This window comes from Hipposideros armiger, unplaced genomic scaffold (assembly GCF_001890085.2).
Source record: "Hipposideros armiger isolate ML-2016 unplaced genomic scaffold, ASM189008v1 scaffold_34, whole genome shotgun sequence".
NCBI classification, from domain to species: domain Eukaryota; kingdom Metazoa; phylum Chordata; class Mammalia; order Chiroptera; family Hipposideridae; genus Hipposideros; species Hipposideros armiger.
The window spans coordinates 121,949-140,925 of NW_017731384.1; the positions used below are offsets into that span (position 1 = coordinate 121,949).

The 18,977-nt window shown below is 47.0% G+C and overlaps 2 protein-coding genes across 5 annotated transcripts in view; one reads left to right on the forward strand and one right to left on the reverse strand.

The window, feature by feature from the left end:
* Positions 1 to 8,882, forward strand: part of WNT3 (Wnt family member 3) — a 48,857-nt gene extending 39,975 nt beyond the window's left edge. For 2 of the 3 annotated variants that reach the window (XM_019637633.1, XM_019637635.1), the window contains exons 3-5: positions 1,814 to 2,079; positions 2,690 to 3,165; positions 6,780 to 8,845. In XM_019637633.1, the coding sequence (XP_019493178.1) occupies positions 1,814 to 2,079; positions 2,690 to 3,165; positions 6,780 to 6,822 (785 nt within the window). In that variant the 3' untranslated portion in view covers positions 6,823 to 8,845. Of the gene's footprint in view, positions 1 to 1,813; positions 2,080 to 2,689; positions 3,178 to 6,779 lie in introns of all 3 variants that reach the window. The other variant, XM_019637634.1, reaches the window with a different exon arrangement.
* A 3,079-nt stretch (positions 8,883 to 11,961) lies between these two features.
* NSF (N-ethylmaleimide sensitive factor, vesicle fusing ATPase) overlaps positions 11,962 to 18,977 on the reverse strand; it is a 129,687-nt gene continuing 122,671 nt past the window's right edge. For both annotated transcript variants that reach the window (XM_019637775.1, XM_019637774.1), the window contains 4 exons: positions 18,237 to 18,371; positions 17,033 to 17,146; positions 14,030 to 14,085; positions 11,962 to 13,573 (listed from right to left, as the gene is read on the reverse strand). In XM_019637775.1, the coding sequence (XP_019493320.1) occupies positions 13,534 to 13,573; positions 14,030 to 14,085; positions 17,033 to 17,146; positions 18,237 to 18,371 (345 nt within the window). In that variant the 3' untranslated portion in view covers positions 11,962 to 13,533. The remainder of the gene's footprint in view (positions 13,574 to 14,029; positions 14,086 to 17,032; positions 17,147 to 18,236; positions 18,372 to 18,977) is intronic.

Sequence of the window (18,977 nt, forward strand, 5' to 3'; positions counted from 1 at the left end):
AGCGCAGTCCGAGCCCCGGGCGCCGCCGCCGCCGCGAGAGGCCTCAGGCCCGGCCGGAAGCGAGGCGCTCACCCTTGGCACCCCTGCCCCCCGGACGCTGACTGGTGGGAGGGGGCTGGAGTTGGGGCGGTGGAGGGACCAGGTTCGGAACCAGGGCGCAGCGCCACAGGCCTCGGCCGCCCCCTGTTCGCAGTCAGCCCTTGCTGCGCGGGCTCCCCAGCGCTGGCGGGCCCGCCCAGCGCTCCCCTCCCGTCTGTACGGAGCTGGGGGGCGGGTTCTCCCCTGCAGATGGCCCACGAGGGACCTGGAGCCTCTAAAGAAGCAGATGTGGCTACGAGGGGTCACCAGGCTCCCTTGTCTGCCGAACTGCGATCTCCTGCTGAACTCCGGATGGGAGTCCTGGCTTCTAGGCCAGCGCGGCGTCTTGCAACCTGCGTGGCCTTGGGCAGGTCACCCCCCTGCTCTGGGCTCCTTCCTCGCCAGTAAGGAGAGATGGTGGGACTGCAGGTCTTTCAGGCCTTTGCCTCTCTAATCGTCTGTATCTGTAGAATGGGCCTGGAAATCTTCCTGCCTCATGGGGTTAAGAGGATTTAATAGGATTAAGGATATGGAGAGCAGAATCTGGTGCCTACCAAGCACCCAAAAGTGGCTATCATTATAATGATGTTTAGGGGACACACCTGAGAATCTCTCCTTTTTCTTCCCTGGACCCAAGGGAAAGGGCCTTATGTCTCCCTGGCTTGGCCTTCTCAGTCCAAAACCTTGGCCTTGTCTGGGTGGAGGACAGGAGAATGGGAATGGGGAGACGCTGGCCACTGCCCTCCTGGTCAGGAACTCTGATAGCAGAGGGAAAGTGTTCCCAGTCTGTGAAGAGGGTGGCTCAGAAAAGGAAAGGGGGCCGGCTGAGTGGCTCGTTTGTTAAGAGCTGGCTTGGGAGCGTGAGCTCTGAGCAGCAGTGCTCCCGGTTCGGATCCCACATGTGGGCCAGTGATGCTGCGCCCTCTACAGCTAAGATGGTGAACAACAGCTTGACCTGGAGCTGGGCTGCTGTGAGTCTCCTGCCATGACTAGGCTGCAGTGGGCTGCCATAAGCTACCGTGAGTGGCCGGCAGCCAGTGTGAGTTGCAGTGAGCCGCTGTGAGTGGCCGTCCAATGGCCGGCGACAGATCTGCCTCACTGGGGAAGAGCGCAATGATCACAATACCAACATGGGCCAGTGAAGCGATGTCCTCCACAACTAGACTGAAGAACAAAAGGACAGCAACTTGTCTGTTTCCCTCCCCCAATTCCCCAATAAAATCTTTAAAAAAACAAACAAAAAAACAAAAAAAAGAAAGGGCCTGCCCAGGTGCATTCAGGTAGGAAGTGGAGGGACTTGGATAGGTTTAGGCTGTCGGTTCCCAGGCCTTCCTCCCCACAGACCTCAGGCTTTCAAGACTGGGAAGGTTCAGGCCTGTGGAGTTTGGGAAGGCAGAGGGCAGGGGCTCCTGGGGCCAGGACAGAGCAGGGCCACTTAGCTATTTAGCAAACTGCGGGAGCTACCGTTTCCACTACTGCTTCTAATAGGCTCCCCTCTGCCAGCTGTTAAAGCCCTGTGTTAATAAGTTAGCGGCCCTGGGCCTCAATTTGCTTATCCGCAAAGTGGGGATCTCCATCAGGAGCTGGGCCAGCCAAAGAGGATCTGAAGGACACCTCAGTTTCTCCTTCTTCCCTCAGAGCTGGCGAGCCCTCCTTCCCAGCTGGGGAGGTTGAGGCAGGGTGGCCGCGTCTCAGGACTTTGTCTGAGCAATGGCACCCCACTCCCTTCCCGCAGCCACCCGCGAATCGGCCTTCGTGCACGCCATCGCCTCTGCTGGCGTGGCCTTCGCAGTCACGCGCTCCTGCGCTGAGGGCACCTCCACCATCTGCGGCTGCGATTCCCATCATAAGGGGCCGCCTGGCGAGGGCTGGAAGTGGGGCGGCTGCAGCGAGGACGCCGACTTCGGTGTGCTTGTGTCGCGTGAGTTCGCAGACGCGCGCGAGAACAGGCCAGACGCGCGCTCGGCCATGAACAAGCACAACAACGAGGCAGGCCGCACGGTGAGTCGCCGCGACCCTGCCCCGGTGCCCTTTCCAGCAGTCCTCCTCATGGGTCCTGGGCTCCCTGCTTTTCTCTTTCCCTTTGGCCAGGCTTGGCTCCCAACCCCACTCACAGTCACTCCTTTTGTTCACCCTCCTTTCTCCTTGGACTGTCCCGGGTCTTGGCCCGCCAGGGGATGGAGCACGTAGCAGCCAGCCCCCTCTGTGTGCTCATGTAGAGCCCTACATGTGAAGCCCGTGGGCCTGGCTTTGAACCCAGCCTCCACCCGCTTCCTATGGTTGTTTGACAGGGTGAGTCACTTAAGTTCCCAGCCTCAGTTTCTTCATCTGTTAAACGTGGATAACAATCCCTATTTACTATGGCTTTGAGAAATGGATGTGATTTCTGCCAGTGTTTGGAGTGTGAAGGGGAGGAAAACAGTGGTCACCATTCTTTGGGTTCAGAGCTCATCCCCGATCAGTTCTCATCCTGGCGCAGGGCAGGAATAGAGAAGGCTCTAGGAATGGGGGTATGTGTGTGTGGGGGGGTGGGCAGGGGCAGAGCGGGAAGGTCTAGGTGTGCTCCCAGGTGGGGTCAGTCTGGGGACCAGCTGCTACTCCTCTTCCCCAGACCATCCTGGACCACATGCACCTCAAGTGCAAGTGCCACGGGCTGTCAGGCAGCTGTGAGGTGAAGACCTGTTGGTGGGCCCAGCCCGACTTCCGTGCCATCGGTGACTTCCTCAAGGACAAGTACGACAGCGCCTCAGAGATGGTGGTGGAGAAGCACCGCGAATCTCGCGGCTGGGTGGAGACGCTCCGCGCCAAGTACGCGCTCTTCAAGCCGCCCACCGAGAGGGACCTGGTCTACTACGAGAACTCCCCCAACTTTTGTGAGCCCAATCCGGAGACAGGCTCCTTTGGCACCAGGGACCGGACTTGCAATGTCACCTCCCACGGCATCGATGGCTGTGACCTGCTCTGCTGTGGTCGCGGCCACAACACGAGGACGGAGAAGCGGAAGGAGAAATGTCACTGCATCTTCCACTGGTGCTGCTATGTGAGCTGCCAGGAGTGCATCCGCATCTACGACGTGCACACCTGCAAGTAGGGAGCAAGGTAGGGTGGCGGGGTGTGGGGAGGCTGGGGGCCTTGATGCAGGGAGCCAGGTTTGCCCGTCTCCTTTTCCTGACGACTCCATCCTATTTCTGAGGGCTCCAAGACACAAGTTCCTACAGCCAACATAGGAAGCCAGGATTTCCCAAACTTAGATGGGAACAGTCCTTGGTGGATAACAAAAAGCACAGATCATAACCAAGTGTATGCACATGAGGTTGCAATCAGTTGATTACAGTTCTCATCCAAGTTAGTCTATTATGAGCCAGGTCAAATTTTTGCACAGCCACTGTCTCTCATTATTGAGTATCTGAGGCGCCCGAGGAGAGACTCGGGGGTTGGAAGCTGGGACACCTGACTTCTAGTCCCAACTTTTCCTCTAACTTCCTGTTCCTTCACTTCTTAGGGCCTCGGTTTTCTTACTGTAAAATAAGAGGGTTAAAATACTTGAAACAGTAGGCCAAAAAGTCTCTTCTATCCCTGGGGCAGCGTCATTGTGCATCCACCTTGAACTTAGAGGGCAAGTTTTTGCACAAGAGTAAATCCTACCAACCTCAAGGAGGTGGGTGGGGGAAGCGGCGTATAAGCCTATATCCTGACAGATCTGAAGCTTGGGTGGAGCGGGGCGCACTCTCACCGAGTTTATGGATGGCGATGGGGAGGAGGAAGGAGTCAAGTTCAGAGTGATGGTGGTGAGTAATCAAGGGATCAAAGGCTGGTGGATTATGTTGCCAAGCTTCCCAGAGGTGGCCGGCGTGGGAGACACTGTGCCTGGCCCTCAGATCCAGAGGTCCCCAGAATAGGTCAGGGTTGACATAGGGTGGTCCTCGAGTCTTGGAGGTGGAAGGTCTCTGAGGCTGGTGTGCCCTTTCTCCCTTTTCTCTAACCTGAGAGGGAGCCTAATATCCAGAGGCATGAGCCCTGGTCCAGCTTCCATCACTTGCTAACATGTGACCCAAATAAGACAGTCTTCCCACATCTGTCTTCTCATCTGCCATCCTCCCTAGTGATGCTGTGAGGAGCAAAGGAGAGAGCACTGGGGCCAATGCTTGATTCACAGCGAAGGACTTGCCTGCCTGGGTCGTCACTGGCTGGGGCCGTGTCAGGGAGAGCACCCCGTTGGGCCGTGCAGCTCCACACAGGGCACCTTGGAGCTGGGGTGCACGTCTGTGCTGTGTGGGCCTGGGGGAAGAACCTGACATCATGGGGAGAGCTCTGGCTGAGGGGCGCCTCACCCAGTCCACCTGGGAAGCCCCTCTGTGTCGCTCCAGTTGCATCCTGGCAGGGACAGAATCCAGAAACGCAGAAAAGAGGTGCCACCTTTCTTGGTGTCTGGAAGAGCAGTGTGGTGGGTGGAAAGAGCACGAGGTGGTTCCCACCCCACTGCTTGCCAGCCGTGGAGCCGTGGAGGCCAGTTTCCTCATCTGTGCAGAGGTGGTGATAATGAGAGCCTAGCAGAATTTTTATGAGGCTCAAGTGAGCCAACAGCTATGACTGCTTGCCTGAATACAGTACAAATAGAAAGTGTGATGAATGCCATTTAGGGAGCTGTGACGTGAGGGCGGTCACGAAGCAGTGAAATGGTGTCATCGCTTGGGCAGTTTCATTTACTGCCCAATATGACAGAAGAAAAGGCATCAAATGAGAGAGAACACACAGGCTCATCGTGGGCTGGCAAGGTGAAAGAAATGTTTGAAAGCACAGTGGCCACCTTCCTCTGATGTCCACGATGGCCAGAGGCGACACCTTGTCCCCACTATCCAGTAGGACATACCTCTGGCCATTCTGAGAGGGGGCTGTGGGGGAATCAGAGCTTTAGAATACTCATACTGGACAGAGGCCATCTATCCAGCCTGCTCATTGCACAGATCGGGACACTGAGTCCACGTCTCTGCCCCCAGAAAGCCCCGTAGGTGGGTCCTGTGGAGGCCACAGCAGCATCCCAGGTCCCATCAGTGGCTCTAGGGGGCTCCCAGGTGGTACAGATTCAGGACCCTGGGGCTGTGTCAGCACCCCCCCTCCCCAGCTGGGCAGCCAAGATAAGCTATCTGCCCGTGGGGAAGGAGGTCCTGGCTCGGCTCTCAGTGTCCAGAAGTCCCCCACCTGTAACCCCTGTGCTAACAGATCCTAAGAAGAACCGATGCTCTCCATCAGCCCCCGCCTTCTCATTTCTGAAATAGAATGGTGCTTTCCAGTCTTATGGAAAGGGCTACATAGACGCGGTTTTAAGACACCACGTGCAGGTAGATCGTGACCCCCCCCACGCTGGGACAAGTGGAGAGTTCACTCCCAGTGCGATGCCGTTTTGGTAAATATTCAACTTGTGGAGTGATTTTGGGCACGCTGTGTTGCCTCTCTGGGTCCCGGTTTCCTCGTCTGTGAACTGGAGAGAAGTACCATGTCCCCAGCAGGGTTGTTGTGTGGACTAGAGGCTTTGACACCGAGAGCCCCTGCACAGGGCTCACATACTCGAGGCGGCAGCCAATTCCCAGGCCGAGCTGACCTCCAAGAGTAGCTCCCCCCAGGCACGCTACTTGGTCTGGAGCCAGAGGCCGACACCCGTCCTGCCCTTTCGTCCACACTGAACGCTGCAGGCACAATAGGACAGATCAGAGCCTCTTGCTTTTCACCCTGACTCAACAGTGAAAGGAGGAGACAGGGAGCCGCAGGGCAGCACACGTGCCCTCCACACACTTAGGGGAAGCCCCAGATAACATGGCTTTATGCCACAGGAAGGCCAGGCTCCTGGTCCTTTCTTAGGAGGAAAGCATCCTTTCCATCGCTTGTAGCTTTTGTCTAGTGTCTCAGGCTAACCACGGATTTCCTCCCTTGCCAATACCAGGCTTATTCCTTGTCACTCAGATGTTGTGAGCACAGTAAACTAGAAGGGGCTGTGGACACGAGTCAGGTGGCCCGGCTGACCCTGGGTGCTGGATCTGTCACTAACTTGCTGCGAGACCTTGAACATGTCCCTTGAATCTTGTTGAGTGTGTTTCTGCCCCTGTCAAACCTGTCAGCCCTGGGGAGCTGCGGATTGACTGGGAATACCCCAAAAGCTCAGGCCTCAAATCCTGTGTGAGATAAAAATATACAATGAATAAAATGTACACCTGGGTGTCCCATGAGCAGGAATTATTCCTAATTATGTAATTAGGAGACTTTCTCCTGTTCGGACAGCTCGTTATGAGATTATCTAGTGTGATACAAAAACCACGGTGTCCAGGGATCTGCTTAGTGGGAATTGGGGCTGACACCTGCCAGGTTTCTCCGTCTCGATACAAAACGGATTCATTAGGGTAGTTAACCTGCTACTGGACTTCCTGTCATCAAGCCCCAGCTAGAAGGCGGGGGAGGTAGGATTCGGGTCCCCCCCCCCCGACTGTGGATGCCAGAACTCTACTGTTCCTGTAGACCACACGCCCTTCCTCAGCAGTGGACCCTAAGTATAGGAGGGGGCATGGAAAAGCCACTCGGGTTCCCTCCCTCTTACCGCCAAGTCCAAGAGAAACGTTGAGCTGTCAGCAGCCCCTGATCCTGGCACCCTCATGGGTGGTCTCCCTGGGAAAGCAGGTATGCGTCTAATTCTTCCTCTTGATTTCCCCAAGGGCCCTGGGAAAGGTGAAGTGTGTGGCTGGGCAGATTCACTGAAGTCCTACGGGGAGCAGGACCTACGCCGGGCTCAGCCCTCCGCATCAGACAGCAAGGAACCCAGACTGTTGCCAGATGCACGTGTGGTAAATTACCTGGACCCAACCCGCCCGCTGACTGGGAGGCCGCCGTCCCTCTCTCCGGTCTTCAGTTTCTCACCCTACTCTGGATGGTGTGTGGCTTTTAAAGAAGGGGCTCTCTTTTTAGTTCTCTGGGGTCTGATAGGAAACAGACCTGAGGCTTATCTTTGCACATGTTAAAGAAAATAAAAATGGAAAAAAATTGCTACTCCAACGGAACAGGCTGGGCTACTGTGAGCTCTTTGCCTGGTGGTAAAGACATCGGCATGGGCAAGATTCCGTCTCCAAACTGCTTCTCCTGGTGACATTCCAAGATGCCTGTGAGGTGGGAGTTACGAAGTAGGACAAACCCCTGCAGTTTCCTTTTGTCTGTCTACTCCGATTCAAATCTGATAGACTTTCACGTTCTGATAAAAGCCATAGGGGTAGCGAGGATAAAGTGGTAGGGAGGCCCAAGGCGATTGTTAGAGTAGGGTTTTGAGTTTGGAAGAACTAGGAGCTCTGGGTGACCTGGTAAGTTGTTTGAAGAGCAGCCGTGTGTTCTTCTCAGCCTCATTTTCTCTGTAACCCTGTTCTGCACCAGAGGCTCTTGTGAACTGCAGTCAGATCTCAAAATCTTTTTCTACCATCTGCAGTTTCCACCATTAATGCAGTATTTTTTTTTTTTTTTTGGGTAGTGGCCGTTGTAAATAGGTTATGTATGGGGGAGGGGGGGACGGCCTTCTCCAGCCCAAATGGTTTCCTAAAGAAAGGAGTGGTATCTCTGGAAGAGGCCATTCAATCCCTCCCAGCCCTGCTCACCTGCAGGTTCTCCATCAATGTAATGCCAGGTGGAGCAGCTGGACGCGAGGTCACCTTAGCATCAATTCGACAAAGGGTCAATGAGAGAGTAGCAGTCTATTCCTTAAGTTCCAATTCTGAGACTACTAGATGGGGAGGGTAAAAATGATTCCTTGGCTTCCTCTCCAGTGAGGACACGTCTTCCTGCCTCCTGTCCTTCCTTTGGCCTGTGCGAGTAAACAGAAATGCCGAGTTCTTGACCACAGAGCTCCTGGCCTCACCTGCATGCTGACAGTTACCGAGGAGCAGGATTAGGTGGTCCAAGGGGAGCATGCAGTCACCTCCCTTGGGAAAAGCACCTCACAGCGGAGTTCTCCTCGATCCACACTGGTCCTCTAGAGTCCCAGAGGAAGGTAGCAAAACAGGCAGATGGATTCGACAGCGTGAACCAATCCCACAGCGCTGTCTTTAAGGAGAATCAGGAAGCGATGCAGCGGGGGTAGCGAATAGGACGCTTTCTCTTCCGCTTCTCCCGTCTCTCTTTGGTCTACCTAACACTGACCTAAAATACCAGGTCAGGCCATCTTCCTGCTCGCCCAGGCAGGTTTGCCAAGACCACCGTCTGGGAGCCATGCCTGCACTCTGGAATCCGTTGGCCACAAGCCCTGCTAAAGATACACACCCCATCCCCGCTAGAGAGTCCGAATTGCCCCTCCTCGTCTCACTTTAGACTGAAAAGTTTTAAATCATGTCAACCGGATAACGCTTGCTTTACGTGAGAATTACTTCAGCAAAATGGGACACAAATGTTCACAACCGTCTTTTTCGTATCTATGTATTCCATATGAAAAGTGACCAAGTCATGTTTCCGGGGCGTATTCAAGTAGCCGACAAGTCATTATTTAATAATAGTACATCGAGTGCATTGTAATTATTCTCGCCGTAGTCAGGTAATAGTCTCCAATGGAAATTTCCTACCAACCTGCTGTATCCAAAGTTTTGTAAAAAGTTGTAGAAGTTGTTGATCTTTTTGATTTTATATTCAAAAAGTCTCTTTTTATAAATATTATTTATTATACAATGTATATACCTTTGAGTTAACTAAGATTATATATTATATAAATATATATATATTTGGAGAAAATATATTTCATCATGCAGTTTTTTTCTGTTAAGTCATTAAAGAGAAGGTAAACAAACTTAAAATGGATACATTGTACAGTGTGTGGAGTTTCCAGATGAGCGCTCAGGTCAAGAATATCAGGGTCTGCATGTGGTAGCCTCAACTTTCACTCTTATCTTAGTGGCCCAAATTAAGGTAATTTCCTGTTTTCTAAGCAAGAGCATCTGAGACGCCATGGACAGGTCTGAATCTACTCTAGGACTTTCTTACAGCCTTACTTTGTTCTAAATCAACTTCTCACAAAGAAGTTCCAGTTTTAGAAATAAGCAATTTGGGCAGTAATTCATTTCATAGACTCCAGCACTCCCAATGCACAAATTAATGTCACAGACACTCAGAGATGTGGCTCAAGGCCAGCAGACCACGACACTGACCACTGACTTAATCCCTTCCTCACCCATGTTTTCAACTCCATTTATTGGGAAAATAGGATTTGCTCTGCTGAAAATGAAACGGCTGGCAATGGCCCTCCCTTGCTAGCGCCACTTGAGAGCTAAGCTCCAGAAGGGGGAGGCTGGCCGGGAAGAAGAAACTGTGTGCCCTGAGCTCTGGGGTGTCTGCAACAAGTGCCACTGGAAGTTTTAGGCTGGTCTGGGCAGAAGGGACCCGCTGGTGGGTATGCTCTAGGGAGAAGCACTCGCTTCTTGGACTCCTGCTTCATTCAAAAGGACTCACCTGGAGCTCACAAGCAACATCTTAACAGTTAGATGATAGAACTCAGTTTTATGACACGAGACATAAAATGTTTTCAGACCTACCCATAAAATGTTTATGTGGCACGGTGAAAATATTTTCATTTTCTTTCATTTTCCTGATTTACCTTTAGTAGGAACAAATCTTATTTCATGTCGTAGAAAACAAGTGACAGAAAAATAAAGCGGTCTGCCTTGTACAGTGAAGACGGGCTGCCTATGCTCCATTCAGACCCCTCACCTTAGGTTAGGAATGGCTACTAGAAGTTCATGAACTTTACTTTGCTCATGATGTGTCTTTCTTTAGTCCCTGAGGAGCTTAAACCACACAAATGGTGGGTTTCAGCTGTGCAATGAATTGGACATGGAAAGTATACCGATCTCCCCACGTCCCACAGTGGTGCTCATCTTTTTCACGTTTGCATAAAGCTAATACTCATCCGCCCTAGCATCTGGGTACTTTTTTTTTTTTTAACCTGTAAGGCTGCCAAATATTTAAATGGTCCCTATTAATACTTACCAAGGCCATTTGTAATCCTATGATTAAAGAGAACAGTTTATAGCTGTGCTCGAACATTTAGTTCCTCCATAAGCATAAATACTAATAAACATTTAAAAACATGAAGAAATTTAAAAAAACTCCAAAAGAAAGAAAATGTAATGAGAAGATATCTTTCAAAGCAGTATTAATTTTATGAAGAGAGAAGGGAAGGGACGTGTGAGGGTGAATTCAAGGATGAGGGGATGAAACACAAAGGCAAATGGAAAGAGGGTAAGTACAAAGCAGAGAAAAGCAAGGAAAAAGGTGATGGTGAGATCATTCTTGGTGTATCCCTGTGGGCCTTGGGTGTACGGACACACACACACACACCTACACACACAATTATTTCAGCAAAATGATGATTACTACACCATCATCTTTTCTCCTAGCTTAACAGAAAACTTTCCAGGAGGCAAAAAATCATCTTACCATTAATCTTAAACTCCCAAAATAGTGAGACAAAGTCAGTTGTGTGGAGACTGTATGCTGGGAGATTTTCAAACATCAGTCCTTGCAAATTCTGTCTTCCCTACTTGGGAATCTTGCTGATCACAGGTGCTATCTTCTGCATCTCAGAGCCACGGTGTTCACACACACACCCCGGCTCCGTGGGCCCCGCTCCAGGCCCCAGTCTCGGCACTGCTTGCCAGCTGATGAGAAACTTTAGATCATTTTGCAATAACTTCTGAAATTTACATGCTTTTTTGAACTCTCACACACACCTTGCCCTGTCTCTTCTTTGAAGAGGCTTATGGGTCAAGTTGCCAGGCAAGGAGAATGAAATCCTGCTTCTGTGTTTGGGCTGGGTTGGTTGTTCCTAGCTGACTCGATGCTTCCACAAGTGTGTTTACCAGGATTTGATTATCTACCCCATGACTTGCTGCTGAAACTTCCAGGGGAGGCTGTTCACTGTAATTTCTTAGGATATGAAAAGATGGCCCTAAAGCAAAATCTGTTTTTCAGGTTTTAACCACCATTATACAGTTTTGCTGTTACATTCAAAAAAGTGTTTCAGTGAAGATGTACAAATTCAGAAAGGATATAATAACCTCCTTTTTTGAGGTTTTAATTGTATCTTCTGACACACACACAAAATAGCCTGCTAACAGTTCACCCACAGATGAAGAAACGTAAGGCTGCAGCTAGTAGGCGTTTCCTTTGCGGTATCAGCAGGCCAGGCTGTAACCCCTGACTTTGGACAGTACTCAGACAGCTTCGAGACTCCACCTTTTCAAGGCAACACGGGGACCAGGGTGACCTCAGGGCCCTCCTCTAAGGAGGGTGTGGGCAGCCCCCAGGGAGCAGCCCCTGCTATCAGAGAAGCTCTGAAGTTGGACTCTTCCCACAGAGCCTCCTGACTTTCTGGGCGGCCTCTAGTCCTAACCCAAGGCAGCTCGAAGGGTTGGGGTTTGGGCTAAGAGATCTGATGGCTCAGAAACATGCAAAAAGGATGAAGGACACCAAAATGAAGAACTCACACTGCGAGTGTTTGAGTCTCTTGGTTTGTACTTTTCACAGGAAGGAGTAATTCTACTTGAGAAACACTTTTCCTTTCTGGCTTAACCCATTTATGGCTCTGGTACACTTCAGTTTTTAATAAGGTGAAAGAAGTAAAATCAGTATAAAGATTCTTATTGTGCATTAACTTTAAAAAACATGCTGCCATTGATCTGATTTTCTTTTTAAATAACTACTCTTTCAAAACAATTAAAATGAGAGGTTTTTAAATAAAAATCATCCATCCCCTTGTGCTAGTTATTATATAATAAACCATCTAAGAGGGGCTTTTCTGAGCCCCTTCTTCTTCATACATTCGTATCAGTTATATATGTTGTTTTGTATAAAATACTGGTCTACAGAACATTTTCAAGTATATATATACTCTTTATTGCATTCCTTCATTTGCATTAAACAATATAATATTTAAATTTTTCAATATAGTTTTGGACAAAACACAAAGACATTAACCTCATTTAATAAGAGACATAAATTAATACAGTGTGTGCTGCTTTCCCGGGAAGAGAAAAGCGCCAAGATCTAAAACAGGGAAGGGAGTCCAGGATACTGGCTGCTGGGAATCACAGAATTTCACAATACAACCCACTTTTGGAAAAGCCACAGAATAAGCGAGGGATAAAAACCTGAAACAAAGTAGATATGACGTACAGGTCTACGAAAAATATACAGGAGGCTTCTACCACGGGGACAGATGATAGAGCTACACCCAAGTGCCACTGTGGCCACAGCGTCACGGGCAGCGCTAAGCACACGTGATGGCTCCCGGCTGCGTGTCTTCACATTTACAGCAGCAGTGGGGAGAGAGTGGCCTGTGCCCTCACTCTCATCACCAAACAGGATGACCTATTTAAATTCCTTTTAACTCAGTTATAAGACAAGCCACCCGTCCTCTCCCTTTGGAAGAAACGTGCAGAGGGGAAAGGGAATGTCTTCAATGTACTGGAATGGACGGTAAAGGGCTGAGGGGAGAGGGCTGGAAAGTGGATTATTTTTTTCTGCAGAATCGTGTTTTATTTAGATGCAAGATAGTACAGCTAATTTAAAATACAGGATATGTTTTCAGTAAGTAATTAAGCTAAGGAAAAAAGAAAAGTGGTGATGCTAATAAGCCTTTAATATACTAAGGAACTGACCCATTTAGAGTTGGACACTAATTAGTGTTGAGAGATTTGTAAATTATTTTAATGACTCCTTTCTTTTTAGGGGTGTACGCTTGCTTCATACATACTTCCACAAGTTTTTAACAACATCTAACGAGTGGTAATGATTAGCATATCTCTTACCGCAGAGCAAATTAGTTACATTAAGGGGATGTCACAGCCAACACACTAATAACCTGACTTTCTATTAAGAAAGATCTCCTGATTGCAACTTGGAAACATCTCTGAAAATGATTGAGAACAGCATCTTAGAAACGCCAAGCCCTGTTTTTCAGGCAAAGGTAACCAGTAGCTTTATGGGAGGACCTTTCCCTGCAGTGTTAGCACAGGGAAGTGTAAGATAACCCCTTTGAGCCCATACCTCTAGTCACTGTTCCTGGTTTACTTGTAGGAAGTCTTCCTTCTAACAGGCCACGTGTTGTCTTGCGACATCATGACATTTATTGAGAGGTTTTGGGTGGTGGTGATAGGGGGCTTAACACGTGTAGTGTTCACAAATACAGTACATCTCCCACACTTAACGACTGAGGAGAAGGAATCAGCTTAGCTTGCACAGAAAGGTAAGCACAGCATTCTAAAGCAAATTTGTACCTTCCACAAAACAGAATGTCTCAGTAAGCACAAGGAAGGGCGTTTTATTGCACTAATCATGCAGAGTGAGCACGTGCTGAAGGTAGGGAACCTTTCACTTCGTCCAGTATCTTGAGTAAATCTAGTGAAGATCCCAGGCCACCTTTACCTTGGTCACTTCCCTTGGTCACTGTGCAAACAGTCCATTTTCAAAGTCATGGGGGCTACTGAAAAAGAAATACCCAAAACACACACACAAAATAGATGAGGGTCTGCAAAAAGCCATTCATCACAAACATCACTAAAAGCTTCTTAATGACTTTTCTAAAATTTTCACTATGCATTTGCTATTAGATGAGCATGTCACAAAAGAAAATGGTCACAGCTCCATGCATTTAAAAGCAGGTTCCAACAAATATGTACCATTGCATTTTTTCCTGCATTGTGACAAGGAAGTTTTGCGAAGCAGGACAGGGAGAGCAAACCTGCAATACAACCATTTTCCTTGCTTGGTCTCTCAGATCTATAACACAGTGAAGAATTCTAATAAATGGAAACAAAGTTGTCCAAGAAAGGTTGAGAATGTAAATTTATATGCACTGTACAGCAACTCCTAAATTAGGTCCTGGGATTTCAAAGAGTAGTAAGTTTGCTTGACAGTCCTAAGTGTGGTATGTACTTACGTTCCTTCTTCTCTTAAGAGAGCCAAGAATTTCCTCACACGGTATTCAGGATCCATCTAAATACATCAGAAGAAATAAAGACGACGGGTTAATGGTGCCTTCTGATAACTGCGCTTCCTTCATGCCAAGGAAATGCTTAGCTTCATACTTTCATCAGTGCTCTGCTGAGTCACAGAAATGTGTTACCTGTTCCTTGACCAGTATTCTGATACACAGAAAAGCAGATTATGTCATTCAAGAGAAGTGAATGGGATTTCCTAGCCTAGAGAATCGCTATATTCGAGGTCCCAAATGACGCAGCTGGTCACTCACAGGCACCTCAGCCACATGGCTCCTTGGCTAGCGCTGGGTGAGGAGGCAGCACACCAGAGAGGACCACTGTGAGACCAGATGGTGGCCATTCATGGGTGTTCAAATGGCATCCAACTCATAGGGCTCATCTACGGTATGAGTGAGACTAAACTTGAAGGAACCAATAATTGATGTTGATTAAAACCAAAAAATAGCCTATTAATTCTCTATGATTGATGATTTAGCTTTTCTTAACCTTGGTCTCCCTGGCATAGTTCCTTCTTTGCAATTAATGAAAAAAATTGTGTCGAAACTGAAAAAAAAAACCCAAAAAACGAAGAGTGGGGCTCACTACTGACACGACCTCTGGATAATTCGGGTCTCCTGAGACTGAGAACAGTGTCACGGGTCTAAGGAAAGATGGAGGAGCTGTGGTTCAGGTTTTGGGTTCAGGTCATTGTTACTCTTCATTTTATATTCATATTTATACCAATTTATTTACCGATGCTCTCATGGGTCCGTCAGGGATGTGAAGTTACCTAAAAAGTGATCGTTAAAAATATCTTTGATTCCTTAAGATGAATTTTTATGGTAAAAAACATATCTAACCTTTAAAAAATGTTACAGGGCAGGAGTCTGTTTCCCAAGAGGGAACTCCCTGCCCTCCAGGAGCAGCCGGCTAACGCTCTGTGCAGCTGTGGGTGAGTGTGGAGCTGGGTTCCCCCTCTAACCAGTATTTTTTTTTTTTTAAAGATTGCTTCTCTTCTATCCCAGAAAACATCCAACAGAAGTTTCAAATGTATCAAAGTTAAGAGGTCAGACTACAAAGGACTAAGAAAAAGTGTGAATAGCTAACAAAAGACACAGTTTTCCTCTTTGGGAATAGAATTACATATGAATCAATTGTCAAGTTCTTAAAAAAAAATGGAACTGGCTGGAGCGCAGTTGTAGTCAGTACTTGCAGGACTTTGCCCATTAAATATATTTAATATGTGTGAGCAACGACTTACTGACTTGCCTGTAGCTATGGAATTAAAAGTCAAGAGAAAGGGAGGAAAAAAGTAATCTAGATAAATGACTTTATTCCCTCAGGTGACATCCAGTCAGAGCAGATCCTCAGCACTGTGCAAGTTTTAACAGAATTGTGTATAGTGAACAGAGAGGTAACATGACTTATATTCTGCTAAACTACATGCCTCTTCACTTAGGCTCCGTCTCTCTAAGGCAGATCTAAAGAGAATTCACTCAGCTGCACGAAATCCATTTGACATGAAGGGGTTCAAGCTCAGAGGCCTATGAAGTGTCAGTTGCTGAAGATTAGGCCTGAGTGCCCCACTCTCACTTTCTACCCCACGTACATAAGAGGCATTAACTTCATCACTGACCTGCAGGCATGAAAGGAAGAGGAAGGGGTAGGGATTGGGGAGAAAAACCCACATAGTTTCTTCTATGCAATTATTGAAAAAAAAAATTATGCTGAAACTAAAAAAATTGAAGAGTAGAGCTGACTATCTGACAGGTTTATCTTCTTCCACGGAAGGAGCTGATACATCTGTATATGCACCTTTATCTAGAAAAACCCTAAGCAAAGTGATTAGTCTGTAATTTGAATTTACTGCTCAAAATGGAAAATAAATAAATTGGCTTAAAAATAGTCCAGCTGAAAGTAGAAGGAATTAAACTTTAGGTTTCTGAAAACCACAGTTTTATTTTCAAATAAATTTCCCAGCGAAGATTACAAAGCATTCACTTTGTCTTTATAACCTGTTATTGGTCCAAGAGCCTATTTCCGGCGTGAATGAAACCTCACCTCTGCCACCCACTGCTCACCTTGACCAAAGGGCAGGCTGAGCAGCAACACACAGTGCTTAGAATGCAGCCCAGGACCTGGGGCAGATTCAGTCAATGAAAGTTTACTGAGCACCCTACTATGTGTTTGGCTCTGTTCCAGGGGTTGTGGATTCAATAGTGAGTGACAGCCAAGGTCCCTGGTAAGGATACATTTATTATCTAAATAGTATATCAGGTGAGGACAAGATGGATACAGGATGGGTGCTTGGAGGGGTGGAGTTCCAAAAAGAGAAAAGGTAAGTTGCCAGTAGATGTCAAACAGTCACAAAGAAGTTCCATCCATCTTTGTCCAGACAGCTGTCTGGGGCACAGTTTTCTGTGCGATCTCAGACGCCTCAACCCTACAGTAGTTTGCATGACATTTCTAGGAGCCCAGCCAGGGCCCAAGTCTAACCTGTACAACTCAATTACCTTGTCCCTTACCGCAGGCTCCCAGGCCCCTTCTGTGTGTGTGCGGTAGCTTCCTGACCTCAGATGGATGTCAGCCCCACTCCATCAATTGGCTGTGACCCTGGATAACTCACTGACACCCCGTGTAGGATAGTCGGGGTTCGTCTCTAAAATGAGGAGACGCAGATCAATTGCTCTTTGAAGTCCTTTCTAAGATCTAGTGACTCCGGAAACTAAAACTTAAAGTAACTTTATAATCTTTTCTTCTATTTTCAAGTTTTAAAAAGCAGGAAAGACAAGTACCAAAGTTATTGTTTGATCTCAGAAACAGGCTACCAATATCAACTTGTGTTCAGAAACAGTAAGAGAATTATAACAATTAATTAAAATCCTAACAAAAGGAAATATAAGACCTCACGGTACATCATGAAGCTTCTGAGCCTGAGTCATAAGGAGCAGGAAGCATCTTACCTGTAGGGACATTTCAATCAACATTAGTAACTTCTTGATTCCTATCCAGACCGTCTTCCCTTTTACTTGCTGTGCAATTGTGGTACGTTCCTTATCCTTGAAGTTGCCCAAAAGCTATAAAAACAATAAAAATTACAAAAGGACTTTTATAGTAAGTGCAGCAACAGCATTATTAGTTCATTCTCACATTTATCCTTAAAACACAGTGATAAGAACTAGCTGACTGGTTCAAGCTGACAGGATTCTCTCATATTTTAAAATCTAACCTGACCTTCCTAAACTCATCAGTGTAATTATGAAAGCGAAAACTGGTATCTAAATTCTGTTTTCCTATAGGCCTCCATTAGAGATATATTTGCTAGGGGTTGGGGGAGATAGCTCCAGTCCATAATATCAGTTAAAATTTTTAACATTCCTTTCTAGGAACAATCTGTATGTGTCAAAGCAGACTAAATTTACTTCTCTTACCCTATCTCGGCACAAAAGCTGCTCAAGCAGGTAACCTGGAGACATTTATCATAGAAATCATTTCTGTTTTGTTGGGAGTATGCCCCAATTTTATGGGTCTTGAGGATTTTTAAGAAGCCTTCACCACTGCTGAACAAGTCACTAGATAATATTTTCTAACAAATCTCAAGTCATTTGTGCACACTAATAGTCTTCAAAAGTTTAATGGACATATTTTAAAAAAAATTTAAAGACTTTGTCATCCTCAAAAATACTGACAAAAACATTTCCATATTCTGAACTCGTTAATAAAGTAGTTCCTTTTACTTCTGTAGCTTTTTTGAAGTTTCTAAAGTTTTCATCATTGCTCCAATTTATGAAATACATACAAGTAAAGGGGCTGGAAGCTACTACAAATGACTGATTTTTCTATGTATTGGTTACTTTACCTCCTTCACCCCCAGCCTGAGTTTCTGGTCCTTGGAATCTATATGCATTACTCACGCTGGGCAGAGAGTAATTCATTCCTGGCAGTCTGTATGCTGCTGACACTGAGAAATAGGAAATTCCCTCTCACTTCTAAGTCATCTCCTCTTCCTTTAATTCCTGAAAACAACTGAAGGGATAGCCCAGGTCCCATGTTCTAGGTTACCATAGAAGCTCAACACCAGGTGTGATGTCTGGTGCCCCTTAGCATTATTTCCAGCCTCAACTCCTTTCTTAGAAACATTGAGCAATCCATGGACTCATTTTTCACCTCCAAAGCTTCCAACAGCTGCTCTCCCGTGGCGATGTTGGGCACGTGGATGGTGGTGCTGAAAGCATGGAGCATTTCCATCTCCTGAAGGACATCTTTGCGGCTCGTGGTCCCAATGATCAGAAGCTTGCGGCCCTGATCACGGGAGAAAACATGTTAAAATACACAGGATAAAACTGATTAGGAAGCTAGAGTAAGCCCGAATGATATCCATTTATTTAGTCACAGAAACACAAATGAGTAGGCAGTAGAGAGAAAAAAAATTCAGAATTTTCCTCTTGAAATTCCAAAAAAAGTTATCAACAACATGATTCGGAAAGAGGCAACAGCTCTTTCTTCTCATTCACATCCATAAAATAACGGCTTAGTAAATCAGGGAGATACACAAACCAAATAAGACACTTCAGTACATATTTGTAATTCATTTTTTCACAAGCAATGTGGTAGATGGTGGGAATTGGGGGAAAAATAATGAAATGAATGAATGAAATGTCTGTATCACTTACTTAGCAAGGCTATATATTATGCTTTTTAGGAGTAGGGTAATAATAATAGTTTACATTTTATTTAACACTTAACTGTGAAAGACATAATGCTCTACATAACTGTTGCGTTTAATAGTTTTAAGTTTCATTTTTATTTTTTACCCCCAAATACACAAAAAAGTTATACCCAGCTTACACCACCATTCCTGACTCCCTCTCTCCAGAGGCGACCGTTTTCAATTCTCTTGGGTTTTCT